This window comes from Giraffa tippelskirchi, chromosome X (assembly GCF_054371585.1).
Source record: "Giraffa tippelskirchi isolate mGirTip1 chromosome X, T2T-mGirTip1v1.2.pri, whole genome shotgun sequence".
NCBI classification, from domain to species: Eukaryota; Metazoa; Chordata; class Mammalia; order Artiodactyla; family Giraffidae; genus Giraffa; species Giraffa tippelskirchi.
Genome location: NC_137289.1, coordinates 135,930,359 through 135,947,298, shown reverse-complemented (window position 1 = coordinate 135,947,298; position 16,940 = coordinate 135,930,359). Strand labels below are relative to the sequence as shown.

At 34.9% G+C, this 16,940-nt stretch overlaps 1 protein-coding gene across 9 annotated transcripts in view; it reads left to right on the top strand.

The window, feature by feature from the left end:
- The window catches only part of CNKSR2 (connector enhancer of kinase suppressor of Ras 2), a 276,605-nt gene that overhangs the window by 72,225 nt on the left and 187,440 nt on the right, over positions 1-16,940 (top strand). For all 9 annotated transcript variants that reach the window (XM_081565963.1, XM_081565962.1, XM_081565960.1 and 6 more), the window contains exon 4: positions 13,927-14,014. In XM_081565963.1, the coding sequence (XP_081422089.1) occupies positions 13,927-14,014 (88 nt within the window). The remainder of the gene's footprint in view (positions 1-13,926; positions 14,015-16,940) is intronic.

Genomic DNA, 16,940 nt, shown 5'->3' with positions numbered 1-16,940 from the left:
CATCATAATCGTCCGTTGAATGAGTCTGTGAATATGGGCTGAGTATAAAGTTACACGTGAATTTTCAACTGTGCAGGGTTGGGACTCCTAACCCTCTTGTTGTTTGAAGTTCAACTGTATTATATTTTTTCCTTTTTTAAAAATATGATACTTTATATTAAAAATAAAGTATTTTTATGTCTAAGGTAAAAGTTAAGATAATTTTACTTATTTCTATATTGTCTAAATTTATATATATTACTAATAACATATAACAAAGTTGAAAGTGTTAGTCGCTTAGTCGTGTCCAACTCTTTGCAGCCCCATGAACTGGAGCCCACCAGGCTTCACTGTGCATGGAATTCTCTAGGCAAGAATATTGGAGTGGGTTGCCATTCCCTTCTCCAAACATATAACATGATAATACTGAATCCAGATCTGAACAGTAGGCTGTATATTGTTAGCTTTTTTGATAATTAATTGGTAGACAGCATATTTCTCTTTTGACACCATTAAATTCTTAAAATTGTTTAACCCACATTTATCAGTTGTATGAATTGTCATTTAAACATATATTCTACAAGTTGTATAATGGTCAATAAGTAAATATATTTAAACTATAGCTTATCCTTAAGTAATGTAATATACTTGTTTCAGGAAGCTTCTCAGTAATTGGGAAACTTATAGAAAATATATTTGATTTTTAGTTATATCTTCTTATATCACCTATCCTATATTATAAATTTGCTCAGCCTTTATATTTTATTTGGTAAATTTCATTATTTTCTTTTTATACTAGTACTTATGAAATGAATAAATAGAATGATTAGAGAATATGTTTACTTCTTAATGGCAGGTAATGTTTATAAAGTCACGTAATGGCTTCTAGAACATTATATAATAATTTCTGAGATTTCATTGTATTAAAACATTTATTATGGTTGCATTATTTTTATCATCTAAGACCACATCCTTAGTAAATGCTAGTTTATCTGCAAACATAAGTGAGCATACACACACATACATAGTAATTTATACAGTCAGTCAGTGGTGTTTTGTGTTGTTTCATAGGAAAATGAAAAAGCTTGGAGGAAATAATTTAATTTATCTGTTTGGCTTCCATTGTTGCAAAGATTCTCATAATCCTTATTTTGAATTATATCATACTACAGTAATAATTAAATCAAAGGCCATTTAACATTTTGGCCATAAAAATGAAATATATACTTTCAAGAAACAGAGAGACAACTTTGTGATAACCTTAAAAATCTTCTGACTAGACTATAAATTGAAAAAAGAAACTGAAGTTTATATTTTGAAGATTTTTCTGAGGAAAGTTCAGCTCCAGGCTGGCTTGCCTATAATGATTATGCTTTAACAGATTAAGATTTAAAAAGGAAAGAAGAAGAACAAAACTAATTCGTTGTCATTTTAAGGCATTTGGTCTTTATGCTGAAGGCATATGGGGGAGCTGTTTAGGATCATTGTTGTTTTCAGACCTGTGAATTTTGACGATGACTTGGGCTATAGTGTTGGGAAATATTAGGTGAAGAATAAGGCTAAAAGAAGGGAAACCAGTTAAGAGGTTGTTTTAGGAGTATTTGTCCTTTGTTACCTGCCCAGGGGTTAGTTCCAGGACCCCTCAGATACCAAAATTCAAGGATTCTCAAGTCTCTTATATAAAATGACATAGTATTTGTATATTTGTATATAACCTATGCACATCCTCCTTTATGTTTTAAATCATCGGTAGATTACTTATAATACCTAATACATGCTATGTACGTAATTGCCCTTGTGCAACAAACTCAAATTTTACTCTTTTGAGCCCTCTGCAATCTCTTTTTCCCCAAATATTTTGAATCAAGTTTGACTGCACCCATGGATATGGAACTTGCCAATATGGAGTGCCAACTCTAATCATGCTACTGCTACTATTGGTGATTCTGATGCTACCAGCCACATTCACTTAAAGCAAACCTAGGAGAGTTGTCTTCATTTTGCAGATAGGAAAAATATGACATTCAGAGGCAGAAGTTAAGTCCAAAACCAAATAGGAAGTAAGTGGTGGAGCCAGGATTCATTCCAGACATCTGACCACAGAGTTGATTCTCTGCACTGCTATTGACTGAGATATTTAATTAGAGAAGCAGGAGTGAGGACAGAAGAATATTAGGGATAGATATAGAGACTAAGGAAAAGGGAGACATCTAGGGTGAATAAAGGTATCTCACTTGGCTCATCCAGTGAGTGGTGAAGCCATTATCAAAATACGAGGAACGAGTTATGGTGGAGGACAAGTGCTGAGTGTTGGCCATGACTATGAAAAGTTCTTTAGAATATTGCTGCTCAGAAAAGATACATGGTGGATAGAGAGTTGGGAATCATCAAAATATCGGTGGTAGGTAAAGTCCTGAATATATTAATATGGTGGTGTAAGGAGATTTTTAGAATGAATTCCTCTTTTCCTGTTCTGTTTGTTTTCCATAACACTTAAACTCTTCTAACACACTATATAATTTGCTTATGTGTTAGTCTTGTTTTTATCTGACAACTCTATACATGATGTATGCTTCAAGAGAGCAGGAATTTTCATCTGCTTTGTTCACTGCAGTCACAGTTATCTGGAAGAGTTCTTAGCCTGTAGTAGGTACTCAATGAATTTTTTTTGAGTGAACGAAGCGAACTGAGATAAGAAATGACTGCTGCAGACCACCACCAATTGAAGGATGATTAGAAGTTCAGCTTATGGGGAAAAAATAAGAAGGCATAACCAGAGACTCCATAGGCTAGAATTTGTTGAGAGTGGTGTCATGGGAGCAAAAGGAGGAAAGAGTTTTTTCGGTATATTTGGGGGGAGGGAGTGTTGACAGCTCAACTGGAACTCCATCATCTCCACTAGCTTTGTTCGTAGTGATGCTTCCTAAGGCCCACTTGACTTCACATTCCAGGATGTCTGGCTCTAGGTGAGTGATCACACCATCGTGATTGTCTGGGTCATAAAGAACTTTTTTGTACAATTCTTCTGTGTGTTCTTGACACCTCTTCTTAATATCTTCTGCTTCTGTTAGGTCCCTACCATTTCTGTCCTTTATTGAGCCCATCTTTGCATGAAATGTTCCCTTGGTATCTCTAAGTTTCTTGAAGAGATCTCTAGTCTTTCCCATTCTATTGTTTTCCTCTATTTCTTTGCATGGATCGCTGAGGAAGGCTTTCTTATCTCTCCTTGCTATTCTTTGAAACTCTGCATTCAAATGGGTATATCTTTCCTTTTCTCCTTTGCTTTTCACTTCCCGTCTTTTCACAGCTATTTTCATGGCCTCCTCAGACAGCCATTTTGCTTTTTTGGATTTCTTTTTCTTGAGGATGGTCTTGATTCCTGTCTCCTGTACAATGTCACGAACCTCCATCCATAGTCCATCAGGTATTCTGTCTATCAGATCTAGTCCTTTAAATCTATTTCTCACTTCTACTGTATAGTCATGAGGGATTTCATTTAGGTCATACCTGAATGGTCTAGTGGTTTTCTCTACTTTCTTCAATTTTAGTCTGAATTTGGCAGTAAGGAGTTCATGATCTGGGCCACAGTCTGCTCCTGGTCTTGTTTTTGCTGATTGTAGAGAGCTTCTCCATCTTTGGCTACAAAGAATATAATCAATCTGATTTCGATGTTGACCGTCTGGTGATGTCCATGTGTAGAGTCTTCTCTTTTGTTGTTGGAAGAGGGTGTTTGCTATGACCAATGAGATGATGCTGTGAAAGTGCTGCACTCAATATGCCAGAAAATATGGAAAACTCAGCAGTGGCCACAGGACTGGAAAAGATCAGTTTTCATTCCAATCCCAAAGAAAGGCAATGCCAAAGAATGCTCAAACTACTGCACAATTGCACTCATCTCACACACTAGTAAAGTAATGCTTAAAATTCTCCAAGCCAGGCTTCAGCAATACATGAACCATGAACTTTCAGATGTTCCAACTGGTTTTAGAAAAGGCAGAGGAATCACAGATCAAATTGCCAACATCCAATGGATCATTGAAAAAGCAAGAGAGTAGCAGAAAAACATCTATTTTTACTTCATTGACTATGCCAAAGCCTTTGACTGTGTGGATCACAATAAACTGTGGAAAATTCTGAAAGAGATGGGAATACCAGACCACCTGACCTGCCTCTTGAGAAACCTGTATGCAGGTCAGGAGGCAACAGTTAGAACTGGATGGAACAACAGACTGGTTCCAAATAGGAAAAGGAGTATGTCAAGGCTGTATATTGTCACCCTGCTTATTTAACTTCTATGCAGAGTACATCGTGAGAAACGCTGGGCTGGAGGAAGCACAAGCTGGAATCAAGATTGCTGGGAGAAATATCAATAACCTCAGATATGCAGATGACACCACCCTTATGGCAGAAAGTGAAGAAGAACTAAAGAGCCTCTTGATGAAAGTGAAAGAGGAGAGTGAAAAAGTTGGCTTAAAGCTCAACATTCAGAAAACTAAGATCATGGCGTCTGGTCCCATCACTTCTTGGCAAATAGATGGGGAAACAGTAGAAACAGTGGCTGACTTGATTTTTCTGGACTCCAAAATCACTGCAGATGGTGACTGCAGCCATGAAATTAAAAGACGCTTACTCCTTTGAAGGAAAGTTATGACCAACCTAGATAGCATATTAAAAAGCAGAGACATTACTTTGCCAACAAAGATCCGTCTAGTCAAGGCTATGGTTTTTCCAGTGGTCATGTATGGATGTGAGAGTTGGACAGTGAAGAAAGCTGAGTGCCGAAGAATTGATGCTTTTGAACTGTGGTGTTGGAGAAGACTCTTGAGAGTCCCTTAGACTACAAGGAGATCCAACCAGTCCATCCTAAAGGAGATCAGTCCTGGGTGTTAATTTTGAGGGACTGATGTTGAAGCTGAAACTCCAGTACTTTGGCCACCTCATGCGAAGAGTTGACTCATTGGAAAAGACCCTAATGCTGGGAAGGATTGGGGGAGGAGGAGGGGATGACAGAGGATGAGATGGCTGGATGGCATCACCGACTCGATGGGCATGGGTTTGTGTGGACTTAGGCAGTTGGTGATCGACAGAGAGGCCTGGCATGCTGCGGTTCATGGGGTCGCAAAGAGTTGGACATGACTGAGCGACTGAACTGAACTGAGGGTTTATATTTTCGTATTTTTCCTAACTTTATTGAGATACAATGATGTATAACATTGTGTAAGTTTAAGCTGTACAGTGTGATGATTTGATACACATACATGTTGCACAATGTTTACCACAATAAGATTAGTTAATATAATTTATAAACTCACATAATTACCTTTTTTGTGTATGTGGTGAGAACATTTAAGATGAGAATAAAGAGTTTTAGGGAAAAAGTGAAGTGGTCAATAAGGTCAAATGCTGCTGACAGTTTAGGCAGGGTAAGACTGAAAAAGTATGTGGTAAATTAGGGAATCAGGATATATGTAATCTTATAAGCAACAGTTTTGTCTTTTTATTTAGAATTAATGAAAATGGAATTCATCGGTTGATTGTGAGTTAAATGTAAGTGATAACTCTGAAGAAATTTTTCTGCGAAATGGTTAGTAGTTCTGGATAGTTTTGCATAATATCAGACTTCCACTTTTCATAGACTCAAGTCTTTTAGAGGTATTGGCAAGGAGGAAAGGCAAATGATGTGTGCTAGAAGGAAATGGCAACCCACTCCATTATTCTTGCCTGGGAAATCCCGTGGATAGAGGAGCCTGGTGGGCTGTAGTCCATGGGGTCACAAAAGAGTCAGACATGATGTAGCAACTAACCAACAACTACTTTCGTATTTGGGAAGTTGACTTTTATGGCAGTGGAAGCACTGCCATAAAAGTAAAATGAAAAGTGAAAGTTGCTCAGCCCCACCCAACTCTTTGCGACCCCATGGATAATAGCCTGCCAGACTCCTCTGTCTGTGGAATTCTCCAGGCCAGAATACTGAAGGTGGATAGCATTTCCCTTCTTCATGGGATCTTCCCAATCCAGGGATGAAACCCAGGTCTCCCGCATTGCAGGTAGATTCTTTACCACCTGAGCCACCAGGGAAGCCCAATATAAATTTCGAAAGGTCCCAAAATCAAATATAAATGTAATAGGATTTTATCTGTAACTGTGCCAGGTAAAATATTTACACTGTTTGTTTTCCTGACAAGTAGCCCAGGAAAGTTTTCCTGACTTTTATTAGAGATTGTTAACAGATGTGTATTTAGGTTATATTTTTATTCATTTCAAAGAAAAAATGTTTTCTAGGTAGCAGCTAGAGCACAAGACAACACTCCATACTCCCTCTTGTTTCAATGTATCCTGCAAACTACACAGGAAGCTAGACACATTAATCAACGCTCGAAAAGCCAAAAAAGTTGTAATCTCCATGACTGCTGTTGTGAATCCCTGCCAAAACTCATCATGACATAGTATGAAAGACCAAGGGCCTAATAAGAAAGGGATGAATTTCAGTTCTGCCTCTGGCCTTGGGTAATATTGAACCTTAACCTCTTTTTTTTCTTTTTAGAATAAGGATGTAAGATCTGGAGAATTTGAAGTTCTCTTATAAGCACTAATATTCTGTAAATCATTGACCTTGTTCACCAAAGTGATATGAGAAATATATTCATTTTATTTCCCTTTACATAATTTGAAAGAAAAAATACTAACAAAATTTGTTAGTGATTTGTAAAATCATGATTTAACTCTCTATCTCTTCTCTGATTAAATTTAGTTCATATTAAGTTCTAGACCCAAACTGATCTGTTTTTGTGCTTTCTTTATATAAAGTAAGAATGTATCTTGTCTTTTTTATTTTTGTTTTGAAGAATTTAGAGCTTAAGTACTTAATTATAAAAGTTCCATAGAAATTATATTGACTTGTCATCGTAGATTAATTTGGAGGGTTTGAAATGGTCACTGCAATCAAATATTGCCAAGCATTGGACTTTAAACTTGGTTTATTCCTCTGATATATATAATGCTTTAGTTGCAAAATAAATTCTGTCAGTTGAGTATGGTTATTTTGATGCTAAGCAACTGGCTTAATTTATAAAATTTGACTTTTGTCATTACACCTTTTTTACATTTTGGGGGGAACTTTCACGCACAGCAATATGATGACTTTATTGCAATTTTTATTTTATGTCACTTGAGGGAGAAGAAAGGAAAAGACAAATTAGGAAAAAAACTTTAATTTAGTTCCATACTGAACTAGATGCTTTGCATGTATTGACTCATTGAGTTCTCACAGAACAGGTATCATTATCACCATTTTGCATATGAAACATGAAGTAACTTGCCTAAAGTTATTCATTAGTGTGAAAATTATCATTTGAATCTATGGTTGTTGTAATACGAAAGCCCTTGTTTCAGTTTTATCTTGTTCCTTTGTTATACTACATTCCCTTTTGAATGTGGACTGATTATTCAGAATTTTGAGGAAGTAATTCTTAGGAATGCAGCATATATTAATATATCTGTACTTGGGTGTTTCTCTTCAAATGCTAAACAAGAATACCACTTTTCTGTGTCTGGCCTTGACACTTCAAATTGCTATGTAGAATTTTATTTCTAGAAAGTTATTTCTCATTCTACTTTGAAGACATCAATGAGATGTATTTTAACATCAGTGAAACCCTTCTGAATCTTTAAGGCAAAAGCATTAGAATGCTAGGGGAAATGTTTACAAATCACAAAACCCGCAATTTCAGTGGAGCTTCTATTTAAATAATATTTAAAATGTTTGAAATAAACAACATGTATTTTCAAAAGCCAGCTCCTAACATTTCTTAAATAAAATCTAAGGCTAACAAAATCCTTTTTATTTTCTTATTTTAAATATTGATGAATGAAACAACAGACTTTCCCAGAGGAAAAGCCTCAGAAAGGAATCACAATTGGTTAATATTTTTATTGTTTATTTTCAATTCATGGTTTACTTGTTTATTTTTAACCTACATCCTGCTATTTTTCACACCTCATCTTTCTTGCAGTTTTATATGGCTTTGCCAAAATGAATCTACACTTTGAGGTTTACAGATCAATTTATATTCCATGTTGTGCCATAAACTTATTAAAAATGTTCAAAAGTATTATTTATAGAAAAAGTTTATTTTTACTATTTATAGTGAAAGTTTATTCTTTCCCTCATTTTTAGCATTAATACCTATTTCTAATTGTTTCTACATTTTAGGGCCATTCTGTTTTGAAAGGATCAATGAGATATCTTTATATCATTGAAAAACATTTAAATATTTAAGGCATACAGGTTGGGATGCTAAGGAAAGAAATGTATTCTTTGAAATCTTTTCCTTTATCTAAGAAAGTGGTTGAACTAATTTCTTCTTTCATGATAAGGAACTATAGGAAAAAAATTATTTCTATACCAGGGAAAAATTATAGAGGCAGAGAAAACTACCCCCAACACTACCAGATGCTTGTTGTTTGCTCTTATTTCCTCTTGTGTGCTCACTGCTCCCACTTGGCACCTCTTGTTCCAGAAATGAGCAGTGATGTTAGCAAGGCTGCTGTTCACAGACTGCCCCTCTGGCTCAGCAGTGTCAACCTGAGAAATATTAAGCCCTTTCAGATTTCCTGATTAACTCTTAGCTTTTCTTATTAGCTCCTAATTTGTTTAGGAATTCTGAACCATTAATAACCTTTCCATAAATGCTTTTGTTTGAAAAGAATGTACAACAAATAAGTTTTTTATAGTATCAATAACTTTTTTGTTAGAAGTATAAGCATTATATTATCCATAAGATTTGAGGATAGTTGCATATTTTAAGATCTAAGTAGGATAGTTCCTGTAATGGCATTTATTAATGAGCCAAGGATTTTATCTTTTTTTAAAAAACTTTTAACTTTTTGCATTGAAAAGTTCTAATGCCATGAATTTAATTTCCTTTAAGTCAGCCACATATTTTTTTCTAAGTAGCCTGAGCTCTAACTTGGGGTTTCTTGAGACTGAGAAACAAATTACTCTCTTAATTTTATTTTCAAACTGATCGTGTTCAGCTATTCTGTAATGATACATTTCTTTATCTCATTAAGTCATGATTGAGTGTTCATCTTTGGTAGCTCACGAAGATTAGAGCCTGTCAGCCTTCTTTTATTTATGTATGTGTATAGCCAAGATCATACTACCAAATATTAATATCTGCTAGCTAAGAATGGTTATCAGTATGGTTATATGTGATTTACCTTTAAAATGAAAACTTTAGGGGGATTCACTACAAGATAAAATTTATGTTTTCCTTGCTATACGTTTAGATTTTTTTCCCATTTTTTTTGGACACTTAATCTTGAGTGAGAAACTGGTCCTACTTGAAATATGAATGATCAGGAAAGTGGAAAACATGCCTTAGAATTCAGTTTGCTACAGGCATTCAGTTATCAAATAGATTTTTCTTTTGGTACATTTTAAAGATCAAATGCGTATTATTTTTAAGAATTTATAGGGAAAATCATGCTGTACTTCATCGCTTCTGAATGAAGTTTTAGATTTTATTAACAGTCTTTGACCTTTGCAAAACTAGGAACCCAAGCTCTTTCTAATCATGCCAGAAGCACTTTGAATTCTTAATTAAAATGCCAATTTTTATGCTTTAGTGCAGCAAAAATGGTCTTGGGGTGGTTTTTTAAAATGATGTTTTCCTAGAAGTACTTATATCTTACATCGTTAAAAAATAGTTTTATTGAGGCCTAATTTACATTCTATAAAATTTATCCCCTTTAAGTTTAATGAGTTTTAATAAATTTAGATATAGCTGTGCAATGATTTCTGCAATCACACATTTTAGAAAATTTCCATCAGTATAGATTTGTTTAAAACTGGATCCTGCTTACAATTAAAGAGGTTAATTTTTTTAACAGAGAACACAGATTAATTAATTGCATACATTTTGCTCTAATTAACATTTGAATTCTTAATGCCTCCTTATGTTTTAGTATATTTTGTTGGAAAAATATACTGTTTTGAAATAGTAATAAGCAGTAGTGGAACACAGCACAAAATAGACTGTGGTATATAGAATCATTTATAAAACAATATGTTAAAACTACTGGAAAAAGAGGGCTTCCCCTGTGGCTCAGCTGGTAAAGAATCCGCCTGCAGTGCTGGAAACCTGAGTTCAATCTCTGAGTTGGGAAGATTCCCTGGAGAAGGGAAAGGCTACCCACTCCAGTATTCTGGCCTGGAGAATTCCATGGACTATATAGTCCATGAAGTCGCAGAGTCAGACACGACTGAGCAACTTCACTTTCACTGGAAGAACAAAGGGTCATTAAGTAAATGGAATTGGGGCACTTGATTAAGCCTTTCTAAAATAAATTATGATGGAGCACTGCTTGTTCACTAAAGTAATTTTAGATATATTATTTATTTAAATGAGAAGCTTTAGTTCATAAGGAAACTGGAGAAAATATAGACAAAATGATTTCTAGATGTAGACTTATTAAGTGTTTTAAAATATGCAATAAAATGCAAAGAAATATACTGTTTGACTATATAATATTGAAAAATATGACTAAGTATAACATAGATGAGAAACTGGAAAAATACTTGTAGCAGACAGTTATGAGAAGTATATGGTTAATGTGTACTATATGAATATTACACTTAAATTAAAAAAATGAAGCACCAAAGTGCAGTAGATGAGCCTATAGTAAACAATTTGAAAAAGAAGAAACAGGGATTTCCTTGACGGTCCAGTGGTTAAGACTTTGCCTTCCAATGCAGAGCGTACGGGTTCTAGCCCTGGTCAGAGAGCTAAGATTCCCACATGTCTTGGGGCCAAAAAATCAAAGCATAAAACAGAATAAATATTGTAACAAATCGAGACATTAAAAATAGTCCACATTAAAAAGAAGAGGAAGAAACAAACTGCTAAGTTGTATATATCAAGCAACAATTTCAAAGTACCTGAAGCAAAAACTGTCAGAACTAAAAGAATAGATAAATCCACAATTACAATTTGGAGCCCCCAAAAATAAAGTCTGACACTGTTTCCACTGTTCCCCATCTATTTCCCATGAAGTGATGGGACCAGATGCCATGATGTTAGTTTCCTGAATGTTGAGTTTTAAGCCAGCTTTTTCACTCTCCTCTTTCACTTTCATCAAGAGGCTCTTTAGTTCTTCCTCACTTTCTGCCTTAAGGGTGGTGTCATCTGCATATCTGAGGTTATTGATATTTCTCCCAGCAATCTTGATCCCAGCCTGTGCTTCATCCAGCCCAGCCTTTCTCATGATACACTCTGCATATAAAGTTAAATAAGCAGGGTGACAATATAATATACATTTTATAATATAATTATAATAATACAATTTTTATATATCACAACATAATAATGCAATTTTTGTGGGACACAGCTAAAGCAGTTCTGAAAGGGAAATTTGTAAAAACTGCTTATATGAGAAAAAAGATCTCAAATTGCTATCTCTTCTCAAGAAAATAGAAAAATAAACAAGCATGGGCATAAGGTTTCAGTTAAGCAAGATGAAAAAGTTCTAGATACCTGGTGTAAAACATTGTACCTATAATTGACAATATTGTCTGTAGCTGATCCTGTTTGTGACGCCAGTTGTCTTGCTGTTCACACTGTTTGTACTGTTCACTGAACTTAGGGTAGATAAGGTATAAACTAAGAGACCGGAAGAAGACTCGAGGAGCCATAAGAACTGCAGATGTGTTTATTCTTTCCTGGCTGGCATGACAGCCATAACACAGCCTCTCTTCTGCCTGACACAGCAGCCATAGCAATAGCCATAACATAACCATAATGTAGCCACAACATAACCATAAGATAACTTCATGTAACATAACCATGATGTCACTCCCGTGTAGCCCCAATGCTGCAGTAGCTAGGGCTTTCATGGTGAAGCTCATACAGGCGTACCGCACAAGGTAGCCCGTTGACCAAGTGAGTACCTTGTGACATGTGTGTGCAGTGCTATAAGTGATCTCAGCTGTTACATAACTGTGCAAAGCCATTGTTTACAGAACATGGGGCGAGGAGGTGAGAGAGACTGACTGGCACCATCTTCTTAATTTCCCCACACTGTCTTTTACAGTTAAATTTTTCAGAGGTTAGATCTCATGTTAAGTATGCTTAAAAGAATTAAAATAGAAAATAAGCCCAAAGCAGCAGTAGGGAGCAAATAATAATGATCAAAGAACTAAATGAATGAAAATGGAAGCACAGTATGTTGAGAAGTCAATCAAAATTAAAAGGATAACAAAGAAATACTACAAATAACTCTTTATAAATACATTTGATAGCTTAGATGATATTAATCAATTCCTTCAAAAACAAACTACCTAAATCAGTTGGAAAAATATCAGGGAAATTAGATAGCTCTTAAATGTAGATAATGAATACATAGGGAAAATACATATAACTTTGGGGAAATGCCAATTAAATCTGTGATATGCCCCTCTATATCTATTAGAATGGCCAAAGTAGGTAAGTGAAAAATATGATTTTTTAAACTATAACTAATAAAGAGCCTCTCACATGGACCCCTATGACAATGGGAGGTGCTTGAGTTATATAGAGTTTTTCTATAAGAGAGACATTCTGTTTGTAACCAGGAAGCAGTTTTATATAAATTGCCTTAAGAGTTATCCAAAGCACTGAAGTTCTAGTTATCTGACTAGATTTTCACTGCCGTATCTTTTCTTTTTGTGATCTTGTTTTCTTTAATCTGGGCTTCCCATATAATCTCTGGTCCCATAAAAACCTAATTGTCATTCATAGACAAGAAAGAGGATAAGGAATAATGGAAGTAAAAGTCACTCAGTTGTGTCTGACTCTTTGCAACCCCATGGACTATAAAGTCCATGGAATTCCTCAGGCCAGAATACTGGAATGGGTAGCCTTTCCCTTCTCCAGAGGATGTTCCCAACCCAGGGATTGAACCCGGGTCTCCCACATTGCAGGTGGATTCTTTACCAGCTGAGCCACAAGGGAAGGCCACTTTGAATTCATTTGGTGGCAAAACACTTGCTTGGGAAGACTGCTGCTGTCTGTAACATTCTTGAAAATATAAACCTTGTACCAGTATATATTATTTGTATGCCAAATTGTTTGAAAAAGGATGTGAAGTGACATAAGGCATTAGTTTAGTACAAGTGAAAAGCTACTTAAACTCACAGCAGTTGGTATATTAGTGTTTAACTCTGGAGTGTGGAATCTGGGAGTCAGCCTTCCTCTGTTTGAATACTAGCTCCACCACTTACTAGTTTTCACTTAAGCTTGCTGTACCTCAAGTGTATCATATGTAAAATGGGAGTAAATAATAGTGTCTTGGAAAAGGAAATGGCAACCCACTCCAGTATTCTTGCCCTGGAAATCCCATAAACAGAGGACTCCATGGGGTCCCAAAGAGTCGAACATGACTTAGTGACTAAGCAAACAACAATAATAGTGCCTATAAGAGTTGTGAAAATTATTTGGTACATGTAAAGCAGTTAGAAGAGTAACTGGCACATAGTAAGTCCTCAGTAAGTGATAGCTGTCATGAGACTAAGCTCTAGATTGTGACTATTTCTAGATGATACTGGACTCAACAGTGTTAGCTTCATTTGAAAATAACCCAAAATGTCTTTGCTTAAGTATGCCATTTTTTATTTTATTTTAAATGTAGTGAAGAGACTTTGTGAGTACCAGAGAACTTTTAAGTATCAAGAACTAAAAAAAGAGAGTAGTTTGATGGAAAGCAAGCATTGTTTCTTGTATTTAATTCTCTTCCAAGCATTTCTCTTAAATTTTTTTCCTTAAGTATGTTCTGAATATTTTTATCACTATGTGGTAAACTTAAGAACAATTCGTTTCACATTATTCAAAATCTTATTTTACGCTGTTGTATTCGGGGACCTTTCGAAAGCTGTTCCGATTAATCACAATTTTCCTTTTCCCTTTATAGATCACCATTTGCTGCTGTCACAGACTATTCAGTTACAAGGAATAATGTCATACAGCTCTGCTTGGAATTAACAACAATCGTGCAACAGGTATTAGCTGGCAAAATTTCCTTCTGTTAATTTATTAGCTATCATATTCTAACAGTGAGAAGAACTTGTATTTAGCAAGCGTTTATAAAATACTGGTTTGAGATTTTTCTCATTCAAAGACAAAGTGGTTCAATAGAAATCAAATACATAATTCATTGGAAAACTGTGCATATAATAGCCCAGTAAACAAGAGTTTTATTTATCAGTAGATATAAAAGTAACCTGAACCTCTAGAGACAGTATTATATCAATAATAAGTAGGTCTGTTAGTTTCACACTCTTAGTGGGGATGAATAAACTATTGGCTTTCACAAAATTAAATTTCCCCATTTGGATAGCAATCTGAGACTTTTGCTCTAAGATGCCATTAGTTCCTTATTAATACAACTAACTACAGTTTTATTTATGTAGGTATACATAATAAATATACATAATAGCCTTTAATTATACTTACCATTTTAAGTGATCTATTTACGTGACCCAGTTTTTTTACTTTAAATATTATTTAAACCAGGGACTTCCAAATCAAATGTGTCCTGGAGTGCAGCAGCTTATACAAATGTCCTGTCATAAGATATGAAGAAATGGTAGAGGAAGGAATTGACTAGTACATATCCTGCAAAAATTTGTTTAAATCTAGCAAAACATATCTGAGAGATGTAAGGCCAGCAAGCACCACTCTGTAGAAGCCTGATGTCAACATAGTGCTGCTGCTATTTTCTCATTATTTGTTAATCTATCCAGTGATGCAGAAATAGGTAAAGCAGAGGACAAAATGTGATGATACAGAAGATTATTGAGGAAATTAATGATTTAACTTATCCTTCTACTCCCTGTCTTTATTACCAAGGATAATTAATAATTTTCCTATATTGCCTATATTTTCTCAAATAAGAAATTTTATCAGTACAAATTTTAATATTTCAAGTGTTTTTTCTGTTTTACTATATAGATTTTATTAGCATCGTTTCTCTGAAACTGCAGGTCTATAGAAAGGAGAGTTAAGTGTGTGACTTTTAATTGTGGAATATAAGAGACATTCATCATTCTGTCATAGCAGTAAGAAAGTCAGTAACTCATTGCTATTAGTCACAGACATTGATGAAGATGATAAATATTTTATGAGCTTTGAAATACTCGTGTCTCAGTACATGTCTTCATATTTGATATCAGTTAATTTTATTTCTGAATGTCAAAGATTTCTGGATAATAGAGAGGAGAGTGGCATTTGAGGGTGAGGGTCAGCAAATGTTTTCATGAAAGGCCAAATAATATTTAAGGTTTTGGAGGCTTTCTGATATGGGTTATATGGTGTTTGATCCAACTGCTCAATTCTGCTGTTACTCTGCAAAAGCAGCCACAGACAGTGTGTATGTGAAATGAATGGGTATAGCTGTGCGCCAATAAAACTTATGTCACGAAAACATGCAGCAGGTTGAATTCAACCCTGGGCCACAGTTTGCTGACTTGTGTTCTAGAGCTATGCTAGTCCAGTGTGTCCAGTGTGGTTCGTGGACCAGTAGCATTATCATCACAAAGGAACTTGTTAGAAATTCAGATTCTTGGCACACACTCCCAAATTTACTGTGGGGAATGCCTAGGAATCTGAATGTTTACTAGTTTTCCAGGTGATTCTGGTTCTCGTACACTGTTCTAGGGCATAGGAATGAAAAAGCAGTAATATAATCTATGGGTAATTTTTCCTATAGTTCTGTATTATCAATGACATTGCTTCAAAAAAATGTTTTCTAAAGCGACTTTTAAAAGCCATTAAACTTGACCAGAGACTTGAGATGTGGATAGCAGACTATTAGTTTCTTCTCTTTTACTATGAAAGAAATTTTCTCTGCTTTAAGGCTACTTACTGTATAGTATTTGTATGATAATCATTCATAGTATATTGGATATGTGTTCAGGAGTAATCTATATGCAAATAATTCTTGTTTTGCATTTTATATATATAATTATATATATATAATAATTTGCAAATGATTATTGTCTGCTACATGACAAGATCTGTGATAATCATTTTATACGTATTTCTTAATGTTTTCATTTATGCATGAGACCCAAGACAATTCACATACTGTGGAATTAAATGGGAGAATTAAGAGTTTATTTTTTTTTTTAACTTTTATACATGAGAAACTCATACTTATTGTTAGTTCTTTGAGAATGCAGTCCATCTAATGTCACCTTCTAAAATAATGTAATTTCCATGCATAATTATGACAGAAAGTGAGTGTTTTTAATTTCTTATATCTCCTTTAAACATCTGAATCTAGATAGCCAGTTTAAGGTTAACTTTTGAGTAACTGGCCCACTGTTGCCTTGTAAACAAAGACTTCTAAATAGCAACTTTGAAAAGTTTTCTTGAAAATATTGATGGAGAATCAAGTGTATTCATTTTCACTGAATTCATTCATACCTAATTTTTTCCTATATCAAAATAATCTTATGTTATTAGATTTAAACAAACTCATCTTCTAAAAAGTTACGTTTCTTCTAACATTACCTATAAAGTCAAAAATGGACAGTTTTCTATGTTTAGAATTCACAGGTTCTAGAACATACTTTTGTCACGATAACCTTCAGATGTTACATTCAGGACGGCTGAAATGATTTTCAGTGACTTAAAATTTCCTGTAGAGGCATGTGCAGGGGTGGAAGTGCAATTTGTGTAGAATATGACTAAGCCACCCATTCCGCTATTTTAAGAACCTACCATCTAAGTAACAAGTGATGCAGTTTTCATTTCCAGAATGTGTGAACACCTGCTATAGACATCTACTTCATAGAAAACATATGCCATTCTGATATTGCCCTCAGAGGCTTGTTCATGCTCTCAACAGGACCTTTTAACAGCTACACTATTTGGCTCAACGTTCTCTTTAGGAAGCTTACTTCAAGGCATAATGGGTTTGAG